We start from the raw sequence: 16,285 nt of genomic DNA on the forward strand, positions 1-16,285 counted from the left end.
AGAAACTTTACAGTTCCCTGGGAACCTATAATTTGGAAACGGAAGCACACAAGAACAGACTTTAGTTTTCAGGCAATAAATTGAAGAGAATTCTGCAGACATACAACAGAAAAGGAGCATAAAATATTGGCTTGTGAGTTTCTTAGAATGTTCGTTCATTAACTCGATAAGCTGCACAGGGGAAAATGCAGCCAAAAGCTACAAAGATGTCCACTGGGAATTCAAATTGGCATGTTTTCTCAGAACGAAATGGGAGGTAGGAGGAAAAAACGCATCCCATTCTGGTGAGGACAATGTAGTGTGAATCTCCAGAAAGATGCCTTGTTGAAAAATCTCTTTATGGGCTCCGAAGGGACACACGGAAGCCCAAAGCCCCAAGACCCGACATAAATATCATGCTTCCATATCTGTGTCCTGAGGGATAGTTCTCCAGAATTATACAAGAAAATCGTAGTGATTCACACCCGCCTTTCATATGATGTTGAACATTAACTTGAAAAATGTTTTAATTTTTCTTCCCTATTGTGCCAAATGTTTTCAGTGCTCTATTGGAAACTTTTCACGGACTAGAGTGTATTCTGTCTGTACTCAGGGTAAAAGAGTCACAAAGGGTCTGTTGGGTAGTGCTCCCCAGGCCACTGTCTCTTGTGGTTAAAGCTCATTAGTAGTCCTTCTGGAAAGCAGCTCTAGCTGCTGAGCCCTGGATTGGGAGAACAGCACTGGGCTCTTTCATAAACCTCGCCTTATGGCATGGACCTAGGGTGGTGAGATTCACGACCTCCTTTTACAGATAGAAAGGGCGTAGATTACTGATTTCCCCATTTCACTCCAGGCCATGTGCTAAACTGAGAAGGACCAGGATTTGAGCACTGGCTTTTCTACTCCGTAGCTTTTTATTCTTTCCTTCTTGCCACCTGCCAAGGAGCACATATTTTACGTAAAGTTAAATTACAAACATTCTTCCTACAGACTGTGAGTGACCACCTTTGAGAAATAATAATGCAAGGCATTTGCAGATAAAAAGAAGACCCCAGATGAATATTAAACTACCACCCCTCTTCAATGATCAAGTTCAACAAGGTAGGGTACATTCTTGGTGGTGGGGTTTAATGCCTTGAGACCCTGATGGGATGGAATACCAGGGTGGGAAACAGACCACAGGCCAATTCACATACAGACGTGCTTCATTGGCTCTACAGGGTTTCTAAAAACATGAACTAACTTTCTCAAATCCCCAGATTTCATATAAAAACGGACACTACATGACTCACCTTGGACCATCAGAAGGTCCCACAACCCTAGGCCCACTTCACAGCCATGTTCACCAGAGCTTAGTGACCCCCGCTCCTTAAAGAGGCATGGGCTCTTGAATGTCCTTCAGTGCCCATCACTCTTAATTATATGAAAACACTAAGGCCATCTGTAGCTGAGCATTATCATTATTCTGATGTTTTTTTCTTATAATTTAGAAATCTTTCTCTATAATTTATCTCTTAACATGCTGAAGGACAGGCCTCAGCTCTCCATGCTTCCTAGTATCTGTCCCTTCACCACGTTCTCCACCTTGGTAAAATGAATTCTCCAGTCCCTGACTCAGTCATGTACCTTGCTCTGGCCAATGAAATGGAGTGGAACACAACAGCTAGTTCAAGACCAGGCCTATGCCACTTGTACGTTTGTTTAACTCTTCTGCCTCTGCTGCTGTCACAAGAAGAGTTTTCCTGGTCATGGATGCCCCTTCATCCCGAGCTTCAAATGAGTCCATGTGGAACAGAGCTTCCCCTACAGATGTTCACTGAGCAGCAGAGGAGTCTGGCCCAGCCTACCCTGGAGCAGCACAGCCTCACAGTCAACAAGCAAATATAGGAGAATAAACTGAGTGCTTTGAAGTCCTGAATCCCTGAGTTATTGTTACAAGGCACTCATAGAAATTACTACCTGATACAAATAGTATCTGCCAAAAACAACAAATAAAAGACACGCTGAAGGAACTAATATTGTCATTTCTTCTTGACATACAAACTTGTTTCTTGATTGTGTTAATAGTCTAGACCCTGAAAGCATTTGAGTTTGCCATAAAATTACAACAAGAAATAAAAAGATCACTTGTGAAGTATTTTGTATCAAACTACATACCCAGGTCCTAGAGGACCCAGGTCTAACCTAGAGGCCCCAGGTTTCTCTACTGCCAGTGTTCTTTAAACAATAGTAACATGGTAACTCTTTCAACTTGTCACGGATTTATTTCAAGCTCAGCACTCTCCTTCTCTGACCTCATCCTTCCCTTCCTCTCCCCACTCTCTCCCTCCCTCCTTTCCTCCTTCTAACAGAGTGTCACTATGTAGACCATGCTAGGGAACTTGTGATCCTCCTGTCTCAGCCTCCTGGATGCCGGGGTTACAGACATGTGCCCCTACTCCTTGAGTTCTTGTAAAGCCTGATCCAGAGGCTGTTACTGTTACAAGCAATGTGTTCCTTGATAGTTTCTGGATACCAACCATTTGGTTGGATGAAATTATGAAATCAAGGTATCCAATCATCACAAAATACTAGGGTAGAATAAATCAAACTTAATAGGTAACAAACCTTCAGTTACTCCCCAACCAACCAATCGAAACAAATCCTGGTTGATACTTAAAGGACTTAACATATAACTATATGTTTAACATATAAATATAAAATACTTAAAACAGCAAATACTAAAAATCAGGAGTCTTAGAAAATTCTGTTCTCAGAAGGCAGCAATTACTACATCTGAGCACATCTGCTGGGCAATCCAGGCAAGTGGGAGATTCACTCCCTATTAACCTTAACCAGAGACATTTCCATCACAATTAATCGTGACTACTTTTTATTGCATTTCAAATGTTATCCTTTATTTGGGGTGGTCAGGAATGCAACTAAGCAATTCCAGACCATGCTGTCTTTTATGAATTGGTCTATGAGGTAGTTATCAAGGCCCCTTAAGAAAATATTGCTATACAAAAGTTCATGGGCCAAAACAAGACATTAATTTCCATAAGTAGATGTGTCCTTAGCAAAGAAGAAATTGCTGTATAGAAAAAAGACAAAAACTTTGTCATTCAGTGCTTATCAGAGCATAACTATGTAAATATCCTACATGTATCATAAAATTCTATTTTATTCTAATTTAGTGTGTGGGGGGGATGTGTACATGACACACATGTGGAGGTCAGAGGATAATTTATAGGAGTCGGTTTTCTCCTTCCTTTATATGGATTACAGGGCTGGAATTCAGAATATCAGTGTGGGCAGCAAGTGCTCTTATGTGATAAGCCATCTCACCGATGCTAGACAACTCTTAACTGATTCTTTCGCCTTATCATTTTAACACAATTATTAGCAGTTATTTTGAGCAGGGCCTGTGTGCCAAACAATTCTAAATTCTTTGTAAGCACTGACTTTTCACTAACAACAACTCTAAAGTAAAGGTAAATATCATTCCAACTTTTCAGATGAGGAAACTGAGCTTTACGGAGATTAAAGTAACCCTTCCAAGAATACTCAGTGTCTATAATTTGAAGCTTGGAATGAAACCCAGAGTCAGGGAAGGAAAGAAAACAACAAAACCCCCTCACTGAAAACTGCCCCCCACAAGCACAAGGGGTTTGCTCTACGGTCTGTGCTCTACCCAGGCCTTGCTCTTCCAGTCCCTTACCTTTTGGTGGTCCTTGAGCCTGGAGGGCTGTCCCCGTTGTTTGCTTTCCCAAGATCAAGTGCACTGAGCTCAAAACCCACCTGATCCATGACAACTCTGCCATTTCATGGTTCGCTGACTTCCCAGTTCTCCAGAACACTCATCTCAAGAGAGTCAGGCTTGGGGCTGGAGAAACAGCTCAGTAGTTAAGAGCACTGGCTACTCTTGCAAAGAACCTGAGTTCGGTTCTCAGCACCTACATGACAGCTAACAAGCATCTGTAACTCTGGTTCCAAGGGATCCGACACCCTCTTCTGACCTCTATGGGCATTGCATGACACAAGTGCACTTACACACATAAAATAAAATGAGTAAATTAAATAAAATGAAAAAGGGAGTCAGGCTAAGCTAAGTCTTGGATCTGCAATTGTCTAGCTAGGAAACGCAGGACACACAGTTTTCACTCTCATGGTCTCCTCATACACCAAATAGCTTCTGGCCATCACCTGTGCAGAGGCTTCCTGAGAGTCAAGCAAAAGGATAAAGCAGGAGAACAGAAGGTGAGAACAAGGAGGACGGAGGTGGCAGTGACAGTGACAGTGAGGCGTCCCGCAGGAGGGTGGGAGCAGAGGTCTGGCATTGCTGTTGGAATACCTGAATCCAGTTGGGCTGCAATGCACACCTGGCCTTTGCAGCTAATTTATTTTTTCAAAAAGTTCTTAATTGAATTTTTGTGTGTTTCATACAGAACATCTCAATCTTAATCATCTTTATACCCCTGACCCCGCTGGCACCCTCCCATAACCCTCCACCCCCCACCGGAATTCCTACATTCTGTCATTCGTGTTAAGGCCTATTGTGTCAAGTTAGTGTCCCCAGACGTTCCTCAGTGAGAGTTCATCTGCTGAGGTCTAGTCAGCCCATCTGGAGTCCCTCACTTTAGGAAGATCAGCTCTTCCTCACCTAGCAATTATCAGTTGCCAGTATTTCTTCAGCTACGATGGGGGTCTGTTGTCCATTGCCCCAGTTCTATGCTAGGTTTTTGTCTGAGTTTGCATTGGTCCTTTGCAGCTCATTCAACCAACAAACACCTTTTTGTCTTAGTACAGATAGAGTTATTCTATCATTCACACTTAGGAGTGCTACAGCTCACGGAGCATGCCATTTAAACGGGATAAAAGCTACTATACACTCAGTATCATAACCCGGCCTAAGGAACCATTCGAGAAAAGCTGCCTGTCCTGATAGTGTCTCCCTGCAGTAGCTTATAGGAGGCAGGAGGACTCAAGAGTCAGGTCTACCTCTACCCTTTACTGGAATATCACTTTACAACCTTTCTAAGACTTCCAGTTTCACAAGTGTAAAATCACCAACATCCTTGTGAGGGATAAATGAAAACATATGCCATATTTAAAAATAAAAGAACACTTAGGTATTCTGAAAATTTTAGTTGCTATCTCAGTCTTTAGGCTCCAATCTAATATCTATAACAGACAGAGAAACTAAGATCAAACCTCGGATCTGATCTGAGGAAGCAGTGGGCACAACACAGCAGCCATCTGAACTAAAGCAGGCCAGGAGGAGAGAGGAGACCTGGTCCTGGCCATGCTGTTCAGAGAACAGTCAGAACAAGCATCTATGCAAAGGGTGCTTTACTGGCACCACTAGGCATGCCTGGGAAACGGAGGAAAAAGAAGCTAATGTTAACTTAGAAATATCCATCTATGATGTGATATACAGCAGATTTTCCTTGGATTTCTTCTTTGGAATAATGACTCATTTCTCTTTTGGTCAATTAAAAAGATCAACTATGAGCACACACTGAAATTATCTAACTACTTCTATCTCCAAGGAGGAAACCTAATATATAACTAGAGAAAGACACTAACTAATGCAAAATTTAGCGTGAACTCCAGCCAAGTTGAACTCAAATCACTCTGTTTAAAGACACTGGAATAAATAAAGGAACTTCAAAGCAAACGCCCCGTTTCAGAGTGAATGTTTTATTGAGCATATGGAAGACGCTCCTTTCCAAAGCAGGGGTGGTTAATGAGGAGAAATTGGTGTTTTGGTCAGTTGCGTTGTGAGCTGGGGATGTCACCGAGAGATAACTATATCCACTGTGTTCATGGAGAAGACAGAAGAATGATCTATTTTGAGCCTGGCTATGTAAACTAAGACCAGAAGAACGCATCCAAATGCCTTCTGCGATAATGACATGCATTCCCTTCCACCAACCCCCAAACAACTTAAATGCTATTTGAAATGGATGGTTCTTGCCAATAAAGTAATTGCAGTCCTTACCTTTTACAGTGATAATAGGAAAAAAGAGCGTCTGCGTAGCATTTCTAGAATCTTCTGTCCTCAGCACTTCTTGACCATCATTTCAAAAATGACCCTTTCTGCTGAGAAAGGCTTATTGAGTTCCCTGAGAAAATTCTGTGAGTGCTGTGCTCAGGGCAAAGCCAAGCCCCCATCCCTGTGCGTATACTCCTGGCAGCACTGGCTGAATGTCAGAGAGAGGCTGTCTACAACCATTTAGGGATTAAGAAGATAAACCTGGGCTCACCTGCAGATGCTGTGAGTTGTCGGCCATGCTATCCTCTCGCCTGCGGACTTCTTCTAATAACTGGGCATTCTTCTTCTTTTCCAGCTGTTGATTGTGCTTGAGGTTGGCCACCTTCTTATTCTGATCCTTCATATGCCTGAGAAAAACCAGCACAGTTGGTCACATTTAACCACAGTAGTCACAACAGATTCAAGATTCTATCATATAGAGTATCCTGGCACGGGCTTGAGAAAACACTGACATCTCAGAATATTCCATCTATTTAAACATGAGATACACTGAGCACCCACAAATGCCAGGTGCCAGGATGGCCCTGGTTGCATCAAAGGTGAATGAAACGTGTAGTCTTCACTCCCATGGAGCATTGAGTTCAGTGGGAAGACCAAGTACCAAGGAGACACAATTCCATTTTCCTAAAGTTGAAAAAAGTAAACTAGTAAAAAGCATGCTATGAGAGACAATAACATACACATGTGGACAGGTGGTGGATGGGAAGAGATGCATTTAGGCACTATTGCCAGGCAGGGCCTTCCTAAGGAGATAAGACTCAGGGGAGTAAACCAAGGAGAGCACCCCTGGTAGGGGCTCCCCAGTGGAGGAGCACTCAGGTAGGGAGATGTATGTAATCCCCGCAAAGGAAAGAAGCTGGACTTGAGGAAAACAGAGAGCCACAGGGAGGCTTCCAGGATGGGAGGGCAGCCTGGGGAAAGAGCAGGGATTGCAAAGGCAAGTGGGTAGCACACAGCACCCAGTGCTCCCTGATGGGACATTTATTTTCTTCTAAGTAGCTGCTGTTCTAATTATTATTGTTCTTTTGGATCATGTTCTTTTTCTGAGATCATAATCCATTACTGTGACTTTTAAAATAACAACTTGGAATCTCCAATCAAATACATTGTTAAGACATAGCTCAAGCAGAGTGACAGGTTGGCTAAATAATACAGTGCTGCATAAAGCCCTGGTACTTGGAGTAATGTTCTTAATAAGGCTGGAGAATGCCAAACTAGCACCATAAAGTGGTCAAGTTGGTAAAAGACAATGGATGAAGGGTGAGTTAAAATTAAAAAATGGGAGTTACACGCGTAATGTGGAGGTTCCAACAGCTATGTTTAGCAAAACATTGCACAGATTTAGGAAGCCATGTCCACAGCAGCTGTTATAAATCTAATCAAACACATGAGGAGGCAGAAGGGCAACACCAAAGGCTGGGGATCAGGGACTCGAAGAGGAGGCTGACGAGCGAATCACTTGGTGTCCATTCTAATCCGTTCATTCCATCCTCAGCAGGGCTACATTGGCCACCGGGACAGAGCTCTAGCTCCCAAGACAAACATACCATGGAATATAAACAAGGGGAAAACTGGATGATAAACAGCCAACATGTCAAACTGAAATAGTCCAGAAGCCGATGAAAGCGGCTCTCCATGAGCAATTCTTCCTGCCAGCTCTCACCAAATGATGGGCTCCTCGACTGTCTCCACTACAGGAGCATGACATTCAAGACAATGGCTTGTTCAGCTGAACAGTCTTTCATTAGGACTCCTGCTTGAAAAAAGTCCTAAATACCTGGGCACTTTATAAACAGGACCATCTGAAGTAGTGACTTAAATATGCTTGGTAGGCTTAGGAGGATGTAGGCAAATTGTAGAGTCATCTCCTTAGTTGTTATTTAGACTCCATAATTTTTGTCCATTTGGCCAAAGGATGCTGCTGGATGTCTCCTCAATGACTCACCATCTCTCTGAACCTGGAACTTACTGATTTGGCTAGACATGCTGGTCAGCAAGCCCCAGGGTTCCTCCTACCTCTGTCTCCCCTGTGAGGAGTTCGCAGGTGCACTACATGCACTTTTTTAGGTGTATGAGTGTATTGCCTGTATGCATGTAAGTACACAAGTGCCTTGTAATGTGTGGCTGTCAGAAGAGAGCACTGGATACCCTGGAACTGGAGCTAGGCATAGTTTTTAGCTATCATGTGGGTGCTGGGTACCAAACCCAGATCCTCTGCAAGAGCAGCCAATGCTCTTAACCACTGAGCCCTCTCTCCAACCCAGTCTCTACCTATACTTTTTTTTTTAATGTGGGTGCTGGGGATCTGAACTCAGTTCTTCATGCTTGTGTGGCAAGTACTTTATTGAGTCATCTTCCCAGCCTGAAACTGTTTAGTTAGAGGACATTATCAAACAGAACCACACTTTATAGGAATGCATACTATTAAATGGAACCTATTGCTAAATGATCCCCACCCAAGTACACTGGCAGATAAAATAGAATACAATGGCAAATATTGCATAAAGAACTCATACAACACTCTTGGAGCAATACAAATACACAGGCCTCATTTTCATGGATACTACAATGTTTTTGTCTGAATAAATAAGTAAATAAATAAATAAATAAATAATAAATAAATAAATAAATAAATAAATACTTTATAACTGTAAAAGTCTATAAAATATCACACAAAAAATCTTAGATATAAATTAGTCACCTGTAACTGAATTTTTATCACAGACCATGACTCAGATATAGTGAACTTTATTGTACTCTCTTCGTTTTCAGGTCTGTGACAAAAGACCTAAGGAATGTACTTCAAGATATATTAACTTTTGACTGACAGTTTTAGAGATTTCAGTCCACAGCTGAATGGTTCCATTGCTTTTATCATGGTAGAAGGGTGTGATGAAGAAAAGCCACTCGCTCACCTCCTGGTACCTGTGCAGCACAGAGAGAACAGAGAGGCCAGTGACAGGACATGTCCTTCAAAGACACACCTCCAGGGACCCACTTCTCACCAACCCATCTCCTAGTGTTTATCACCTTCCAATAATGCCATCAAATTATGACTCCATCAACAGATTCATGTTTCAGTGGAGTCAGACCCTCATGATGTAATCACTTCCCAACACTGTATCAGCTGGTCACCAAGTCTTTATTCACTGCACGAATCTTTGGGGGATACATAAATAAATAAATAAATAAATAAATAAATAAATAACGCCAGCTCTCAGGTCCATGTGTCTTTCAAAGCTTTTCTACATTGGAATGAGTCGCTATGAAAAATGAGAAACTGCAGTTCTGTGGCTGTGGTGGACAAACCTCGCCACCATTTTCCAGCCATTCCCTCAAGCCTAGCTGTATTTAAGATGGAGCAACTGAGGAGGGGAGCGGGGGAAGCTGGATTTCAAATGCCACTGTTTAGGATTTTGACCAATCAGATAGGTGTGGAGCTCTGATAAGAATGATCAGGTGTTCACGTGACTGTTGGCAGCTACAAACCAGTACATACCCTCCCTGCAGAAGCACAGTGGCTCTCAAATACATTTCTTGCCATTGAACTATCTTCTACTACATCCATGACAACTGAAAAGGAGAAGACTTTCGCTCCAGAGGGAGAAACAATGCAAGGAATGGGATGGGATTTGTGGGGAGCAGGTCAGTGGCTCCCAGGCTAGCCAGGAAAATGCAAGCTCCAGGTTGATGGGAGAGACCCCACCTCAAAGGAATAGGTGCTAGACTCTACCCTCTACTGGCCTCTATGTCTGTACATTGATACCTGTACATAAAAATGCAAAAACAAAAATAATAAATATTTAAAAATAGATTAAAGATTTATTTTTAATAAATAAAAATAAATATGGGGAGGAAAGGTAGTGAAAAGATAATGACAGGTCAGTTTTCATCATCACTTAGATTGACCAGCCTCATAATGCCAAGTCATGTTAGTTTTTAAAATTCAGTCATTGCTAAGGAATTTGGATTAAACATATTCAACAGGAATGAAGATGAGCAATAGCTTCTGTATTCAGAAAGAATGTCAGAGAAAACAGAATCTCATTCTGTTCACTGGAATATTCTGTCAAAGTAAAATTAGAAAGTGTTCTCTAAGTTACTGGTGAAAACATGTCAGGCTCCAAGACTTCCAGAATTATACAGCTGGAGAGTGCTGGACAGGACAGGTACATGTTTGTCCCAGGGCACATGATGTGTGCATTTGCATATAAAGAAGAACACCAAAACTTCTTTTAAAATCTTAGTAGAGGGTTGGAGAGATTGCTCATTGGTTAAGAGCACTAACTGCTCTTGCAGAAGACTCAGGTTCAAATCCCAACACCCACACGGCTGCTAACTACTATCCATAACTCCAGCTCTGGGGGCTCTGACACCTTCTTCTGACCTCTGTGAGCATTGTATGACACAGGTACACTTACATACAGACAGACAATACACTCACACACACAAAATAGAAATGATAAACTTTTTTTTTTAATCTTAAGAAGGGCCGAAGAGATGACACAGCAGTTAAGAGCACTGGCTGCTCTTGCAGAGGACCCAGGTTCGATTTCCAGCACCTACAGGGTGGCTAACAACTGTCCGCAACTCTAGTTCCAGGGGATCTGAAACCACTTCTGATTTCCACAGGAAGTGTATGACACGGGTACACTTATATACATGCAGGCAATACACTCATACACATAAAGGAAATAAAAATAATAAACAAAATATTTTTTAAATCTTAAGAGAAACAAGAAGATGTCATATTTTACCCATTTGCACTTAAAATTTTTTAGAGGTTGACACTATTCATTGTTGGATACGGTGCAGAATCCAGCTTTCTTGTATATGGCCAGGAGAGGTTTAATTCACAAAAGCACATCTAAGGATTAATTCATCAATATCCAAAGTGCACCTATCTTTTTATCAAGAAAACCCTTCTTCTAGGAAAAATGTCTACAAAAATACTTGTATATATACATGGTAAACACAGGAAAACATTTTCATCAGAACTATAGATATGAAAATTTAAAGACTAGCATCTGTGCTTTAGAAGGAAACTGATTAATCACAAAAGCACATCTAAGGATTAATTCATCAATATCCAAAGTGCACCTATCTTTTTATCAAGAAAACCCTTCTTCTAGGAAAAATGTCTACAAAAATACTTGTATATATACATGGTAAACACAGGAAAACATTTTCATCAGAACTATAGATATGAAAATTTAAAGACTAGCATCTGTGCTTTAGAAGGAAACTGATTAAAGAAATTAAACATAATTATAATAGGGACTCAGGCCAGCTGAAAATATTAAGGCTGAACGGAAAACCTTCAAGATGTAACAAATTGGCAAAGCAAGTAACAGAATGACAGAGTATTGATCTTCTGCTCAAACACAAACCTGTTTGGACACACACACACACACACACACACACACACACACACACAACTTGAAACTTCTGGAAGTCTCACACCAATCTATAAACTGCTGCTACTGAAAAAAAAATTGAGGAGGGCTGGAGAAGTAGGTCAGCAGTTACGAACACCCTTTGCTCTTGCAGAGGACCCGAGTTCGAGTCCCAATCATCATGACAGGCAGGCAGCCCCCTGGAACTCCAGCTCTAGGGGAGCCAACACCTCTGGCATCCAAAGACACCTGTACTCTTGTACACTGCCCCTCACACACACTGAATTAAAAATAGAAAATAATTTTAAAACTTTGGGGAATGCAATTGGGAACACAGAGAACTTTAATTTTTAAAGTGCACGCGTGTGCGTGTGGTTGTAGTAGTAGTAGTAGTAGTAGAAATACCCAGAAAAAAATGTGCTGTAGATACTGAAGGCTCAGATGAACAACTTCTCCCCAGTCGGTGCCATCCCCAGCTGAGAAGTGATCGCTGTTCCAACTTTGACTAGTGTAAGTTCATTTTGCCAGTTTTTCAGCTGCGCAGCACGGGTCACACTGTGTGTGATCTCTTCTGTCTGACATTTTTCACTCAGCTTAGGCTTCTCAGAGCCATCCACACTTTTCATCCATTTTTTTTTTTGCATGTGTCTCTGTAATTTGTAATCATACGTGTGTGTGTGTGTGTACTTATTCATGTTGGTGCGCGGGGAGAAATGTGTGTGTATAGGAGTACGAGTGCTGTGGAAGTCTGAGGCTCAGGAAGTCATTCTCTAGTGCCCTCCATCTAATTCACTGAGGCAGGAGCCCCCAACTGACTCCCAGCTTGCCCACAGCAGTTAGTCTAGCTGGCCAGCCTGCTCTGGTGATCCTTTGTCTCTGCCCCCCAAATGCTGGAATTACAGGCGGGCTGCCATGCCCACCCAGCATTTATGTATGTGCCGCAACTATGGTCCCACAGTTGTATGACAAGTGAACCATCTCCCGAGCCCACATCCATATCTGTGTGCGTGCGTGTGTTCTTGCCTTCTTATTACTGAACAGTATTCTGCTAGAGGAATATTACTATTTTGATTAGTCATTAATTATTAATGGATAGTAAAGACGTTCAATTATTTTATTGTTATGAATAAAATGTTCATTAACATTCTTATACCAGACTTTTGAGGGCATGTGCTTTCATTTCTCTTGATAAATAATCGAATGTGTGTTTAACCAGGAACAAATAAAAAACGACACAATCCCTACACAAGCCTATTTCCAGGGCCCATGAATGTGAATTTTAGGTGTAAGTCCAATGCAGTGGTTAGGCACATTAGCTTTAAGACCAGACTTCTAGGCTGTCATCAAAAGTTTTTCACTTTCTAGCTGTGTAACTAGAGGCAGGCATTTAACTTCTCTGTGCCTCCGCCTCCCTGAATATGAAATGGGAACTGTAATTGCAACTAACTCGTAGGTGATTGTGATGGGTTGATAAGTTAGTCCAGGTAAAATGCTTAAAACAGATCCCAACACGTTCACTCTCTGTTTAACTCTCAGTTTGCAGTAAGAATGCAATCACATCTTGTGAAATACTGCACACATGTATTTAGTGTCTTGTTTCCCACACTTGCCAAGTTATTCCAAGTGCATGACACAATGGGCTGTGGAATGCATCACTGGGCGCTTTTTGTTATACACCGAGCTTCACTGGTACCTTCTTTCTAATGAGTTACACTCCTGGCAGGTTATCCTGACGGGAGCACTGCAGGGGGTCACGGCATGCATGGGTGAGCACACAGAGACCCTGAAGTGACTGCACATGTAGCTGGCCACACACACACACACAATGAATGCCCACAACGCAAAGTGCATGCAGAGTTTCCGATAATAAAAGCTTTTACTTTTAACCACTGAGATGATCCGACTTTTTGGAGCTTGTAAATACCAGTGAGTACTTCAGCACAGCTATAAATTCGAAAGCGCTATCATAAATATGCTCAGGATAGTCTTACAGCAATTCAAAGGTGCTAACTGTTGCAGACGGGTTCATTTCTTCCTGGAAGAGAAAGGGTTGGCCTGCTGTGGCTACTTGAATTCCCCTGTCCTCCGGCAAACAGTCATTAGCCAGGCCAAGGCCTGAAGACCAAACTCTAGATCTCTTGGCCTTTCTACCCCTGGCAGCATCACAAAAGGAACTGTTTGGTGACAAGTTTGATGACAGTTCACTGTTTAAGTCCTTGTTGAAACCTGTCCATAGATGCCCACGCCCATCCCCCCAAGCTTTTGGACTTGGCTTCTGTCCTCACGTTTCACCCTCTTGTTCTCCCCACAGCACATGTTCCTGTACCTGGGGGTGAGTGCCACCCTGTCTTCCACTTCCTCTGTGGTGCTTGGGGTTACACCAAAACCTACAGGCAAAGCCTACAGATAAAGCACATGATGCCACCACATCTTAAAAAGACACCTCTTGCCACTTAGTAGGCCAGCAGCCCATCCCAGACTGGATAATAGAGCCAAAGAAAACATTAATGGGAGAGAAGCTCGGATTTGAAGGCTTGAGAAGTGGAGCTGCCTGGAGGCAAAATGTGCTTTCCACCAAATAGCATCAGGTTCCACTAGCAAATCTTCGTCAGAGAAGATCCCACCAGGCAATTCCTCACTCGGCTCTGGGCAATGGTTGAATCATTCCAGACCAAGGGTGTCAAGGAGGAAGACGGTAAGATGCCCAAGACCAAGGATGTTCTTGCCAGATTAGAAGCAGTCTCATGACAGAGCATCTCTTACAAGGTCTGTGACCTTGGCCATGTCATTTCATTTAGGAAAAGGGGGGGTGGTAATTAAATGATTCCATAAACCTAAGGCTCTTAAAATAGTACCTGGCACTCAGTGAGTGAGTGCCTGTAAACATCAGCTGGACCACTCTGACCTCCCTATAGGCTACTTGCCTGGTAGCCCATACTCTTGACCTTCCCACCCAAGCCATGAAGACTCTAGGAACACTCTCGATAGTCTACATGGCAGGAGGTGGTCATGGTTTCCTACAGACATCTCACACTGGGTGAGGCTCTGAAGGACAGGGAGGTGTTCTCCCTCATTCTGACCCTAAAGAACCTCCATCAAAAAGTAGTAGCATGCTACCCCAAATGTAAATGGGGCCCAGTGACTAGGGGCTGAAGCTAAAGGGAGGTGCTGGGAACCTGTTAGGGAGGACTTGGAATGGAAAGGCAGAAAGAACCAGAGTGACAGTTGATGCCCCTAGTTCCTTCCTCTAGGCACACTGTGGGATTGCTGTGCCTCTGTAGGAGATTCAGGGATAAGACAGGTGGGTTCTTCACCCTCTTTAGGACTCAGTGCTCCAGCCATATGAGCAAGCAGACCCAGACCACACACACAGCTGTAGGGCCTCAAGATTAATGACAATCCTGGCTCTGATTTCTTACTGGTTAGCCTCTCATCTGGCTATGGTGATTCAGTGAGACAGACTAAGCATGGCCACCATGGAATGTTGGGTGTTTTTCTCAAAAAACGTACTAAAGATGATCCATTTACCTAACTTTTGTGGTAGACCAGGCCACATGCCCTGGCTTCTCAGCCCACAGGGGGAAGCACCTCACCTTCAGAGTTCCCAAAGCAGAATTCCCCTGCCTTGCCTGTTGGCCCAGCAGGTCTGTGCCTCTGTGTGCTATGACTCCACATATTCCCTGATATCTAGATGCCCAGCTCCAAGTCAGCTGTGCAGAAGGGCCAGAAAAATGGGGTATAGTCAGGCCCTTTCTCTCCATCCGCTCCACTGCTCAAACCACCATCACCTCCTGCCAGACCCATCATGTCCTTCTTGAGTCCCTGGTACCTCTAATATTCCTGCTCTCAAGTCTACGCATTCTTATACTGCTTCTTTGACAATTTCACACATCTGTTACTATATAAAGAATTTTAGTCATTTTCACCACCATTACAATAGTTTCTTGGAACAGGTGGGGCCTTATGAGCCCCTCACCCATCTATGATGAAATGAGGAAGGACCAATCTTGTGCAGTTCTAGTACAGGCCACCAGAGCTGCATGAGTTCTTGATGCTATGGCCATTTCATGTTTAGATGTCTTTTGCAGTGTACTTCCCTATCCTCTGTCTCTTACACTCTTTGAACCCCTCTTCTGTGATGGTCCCTGAGCCTTGAAGAGGGGCTACCAATGATCCGTGTAGGGGTAGGCACTCCACTATCATTTAATCACTTAATCTTGGCATTTTGACTAGTTGTAAGACTGCATTAACCATTGTCCACAGAGCAGCAAAACAACAGTTGGTTTCCCCCCAGGGCCTATGACTTCCCTAGCCATGGGCTCTTGACCAGATTTACAGTAACAGTTCCCTTCTATGGAGTGGGTTTCAAATCCAATCACAAAATGGTTGGTTACCTCCATTATAACTGTGCCACTAGTGCACCAGTGGACATATCTTGCCTAACTGGTTGACAGTGTAGCACACAGGAATTGTAGCTGGATAGGACTGATGATGCTATTCTCCCCTGGAGGTCTATACAGCAGCTCTCGGCTCTGTGAAAGCTAGCTGGCAAGAACACTTCTAGCTCAGCTGCTTGCTTTTTCTGTGTTATCCATCCAAAGAACGTAGTATGTTCTCTTGCTCCACCTTTAATCTGTTCTATACCCAGAAGCAAAAATAAGGGTTTTGCAACAAGCCAGATCATGCATTTGTCAGCACACAATACTCCAAGGAGTCCCCTTTCCCAAAGAACAAAGCCAGATACCTATGAAGCTCACCAGCCAGGCTCCTGCCACACCATGCCTCCATCACCCCAAAGCCAGGGTTCTTTCAATTCCTAGAACACATGGGCTCCTTCACACCAGGCCATGGGTATAAACTGCTCTGCCCAGCA

General features: G+C 43.0%; 1 protein-coding gene across 17 annotated transcripts in view; it reads right to left on the reverse strand.

Annotated features, from left to right (window-relative positions):
• Positions 1–16,285, reverse strand: part of Erc2 (ELKS/RAB6-interacting/CAST family member 2) — a 1,070,830-nt gene that overhangs the window by 429,475 nt on the left and 625,070 nt on the right. For all 17 annotated transcript variants that reach the window (XR_001872873.2, XR_003846883.1, XR_003846882.1 and 14 more), the window contains one exon: positions 6,228–6,363. Coding sequence is in view for 14 of the 17 variants with exons in the window: in XM_008851846.3 (XP_008850068.1) it covers positions 6,228–6,363 (136 nt within the window). In the remaining 3 variants the exon portion in view is untranslated. The remainder of the gene's footprint in view (positions 1–6,227; positions 6,364–16,285) is intronic.

The sequence above is a fragment of the Nannospalax galili genome, unplaced genomic scaffold (assembly GCF_000622305.1).
Source record: "Nannospalax galili isolate Female #2095 unplaced genomic scaffold, S.galili_v1.0 scaffold485, whole genome shotgun sequence".
Lineage (NCBI taxonomy): Eukaryota > Metazoa > Chordata > Mammalia > Rodentia > Spalacidae > Nannospalax > Nannospalax galili.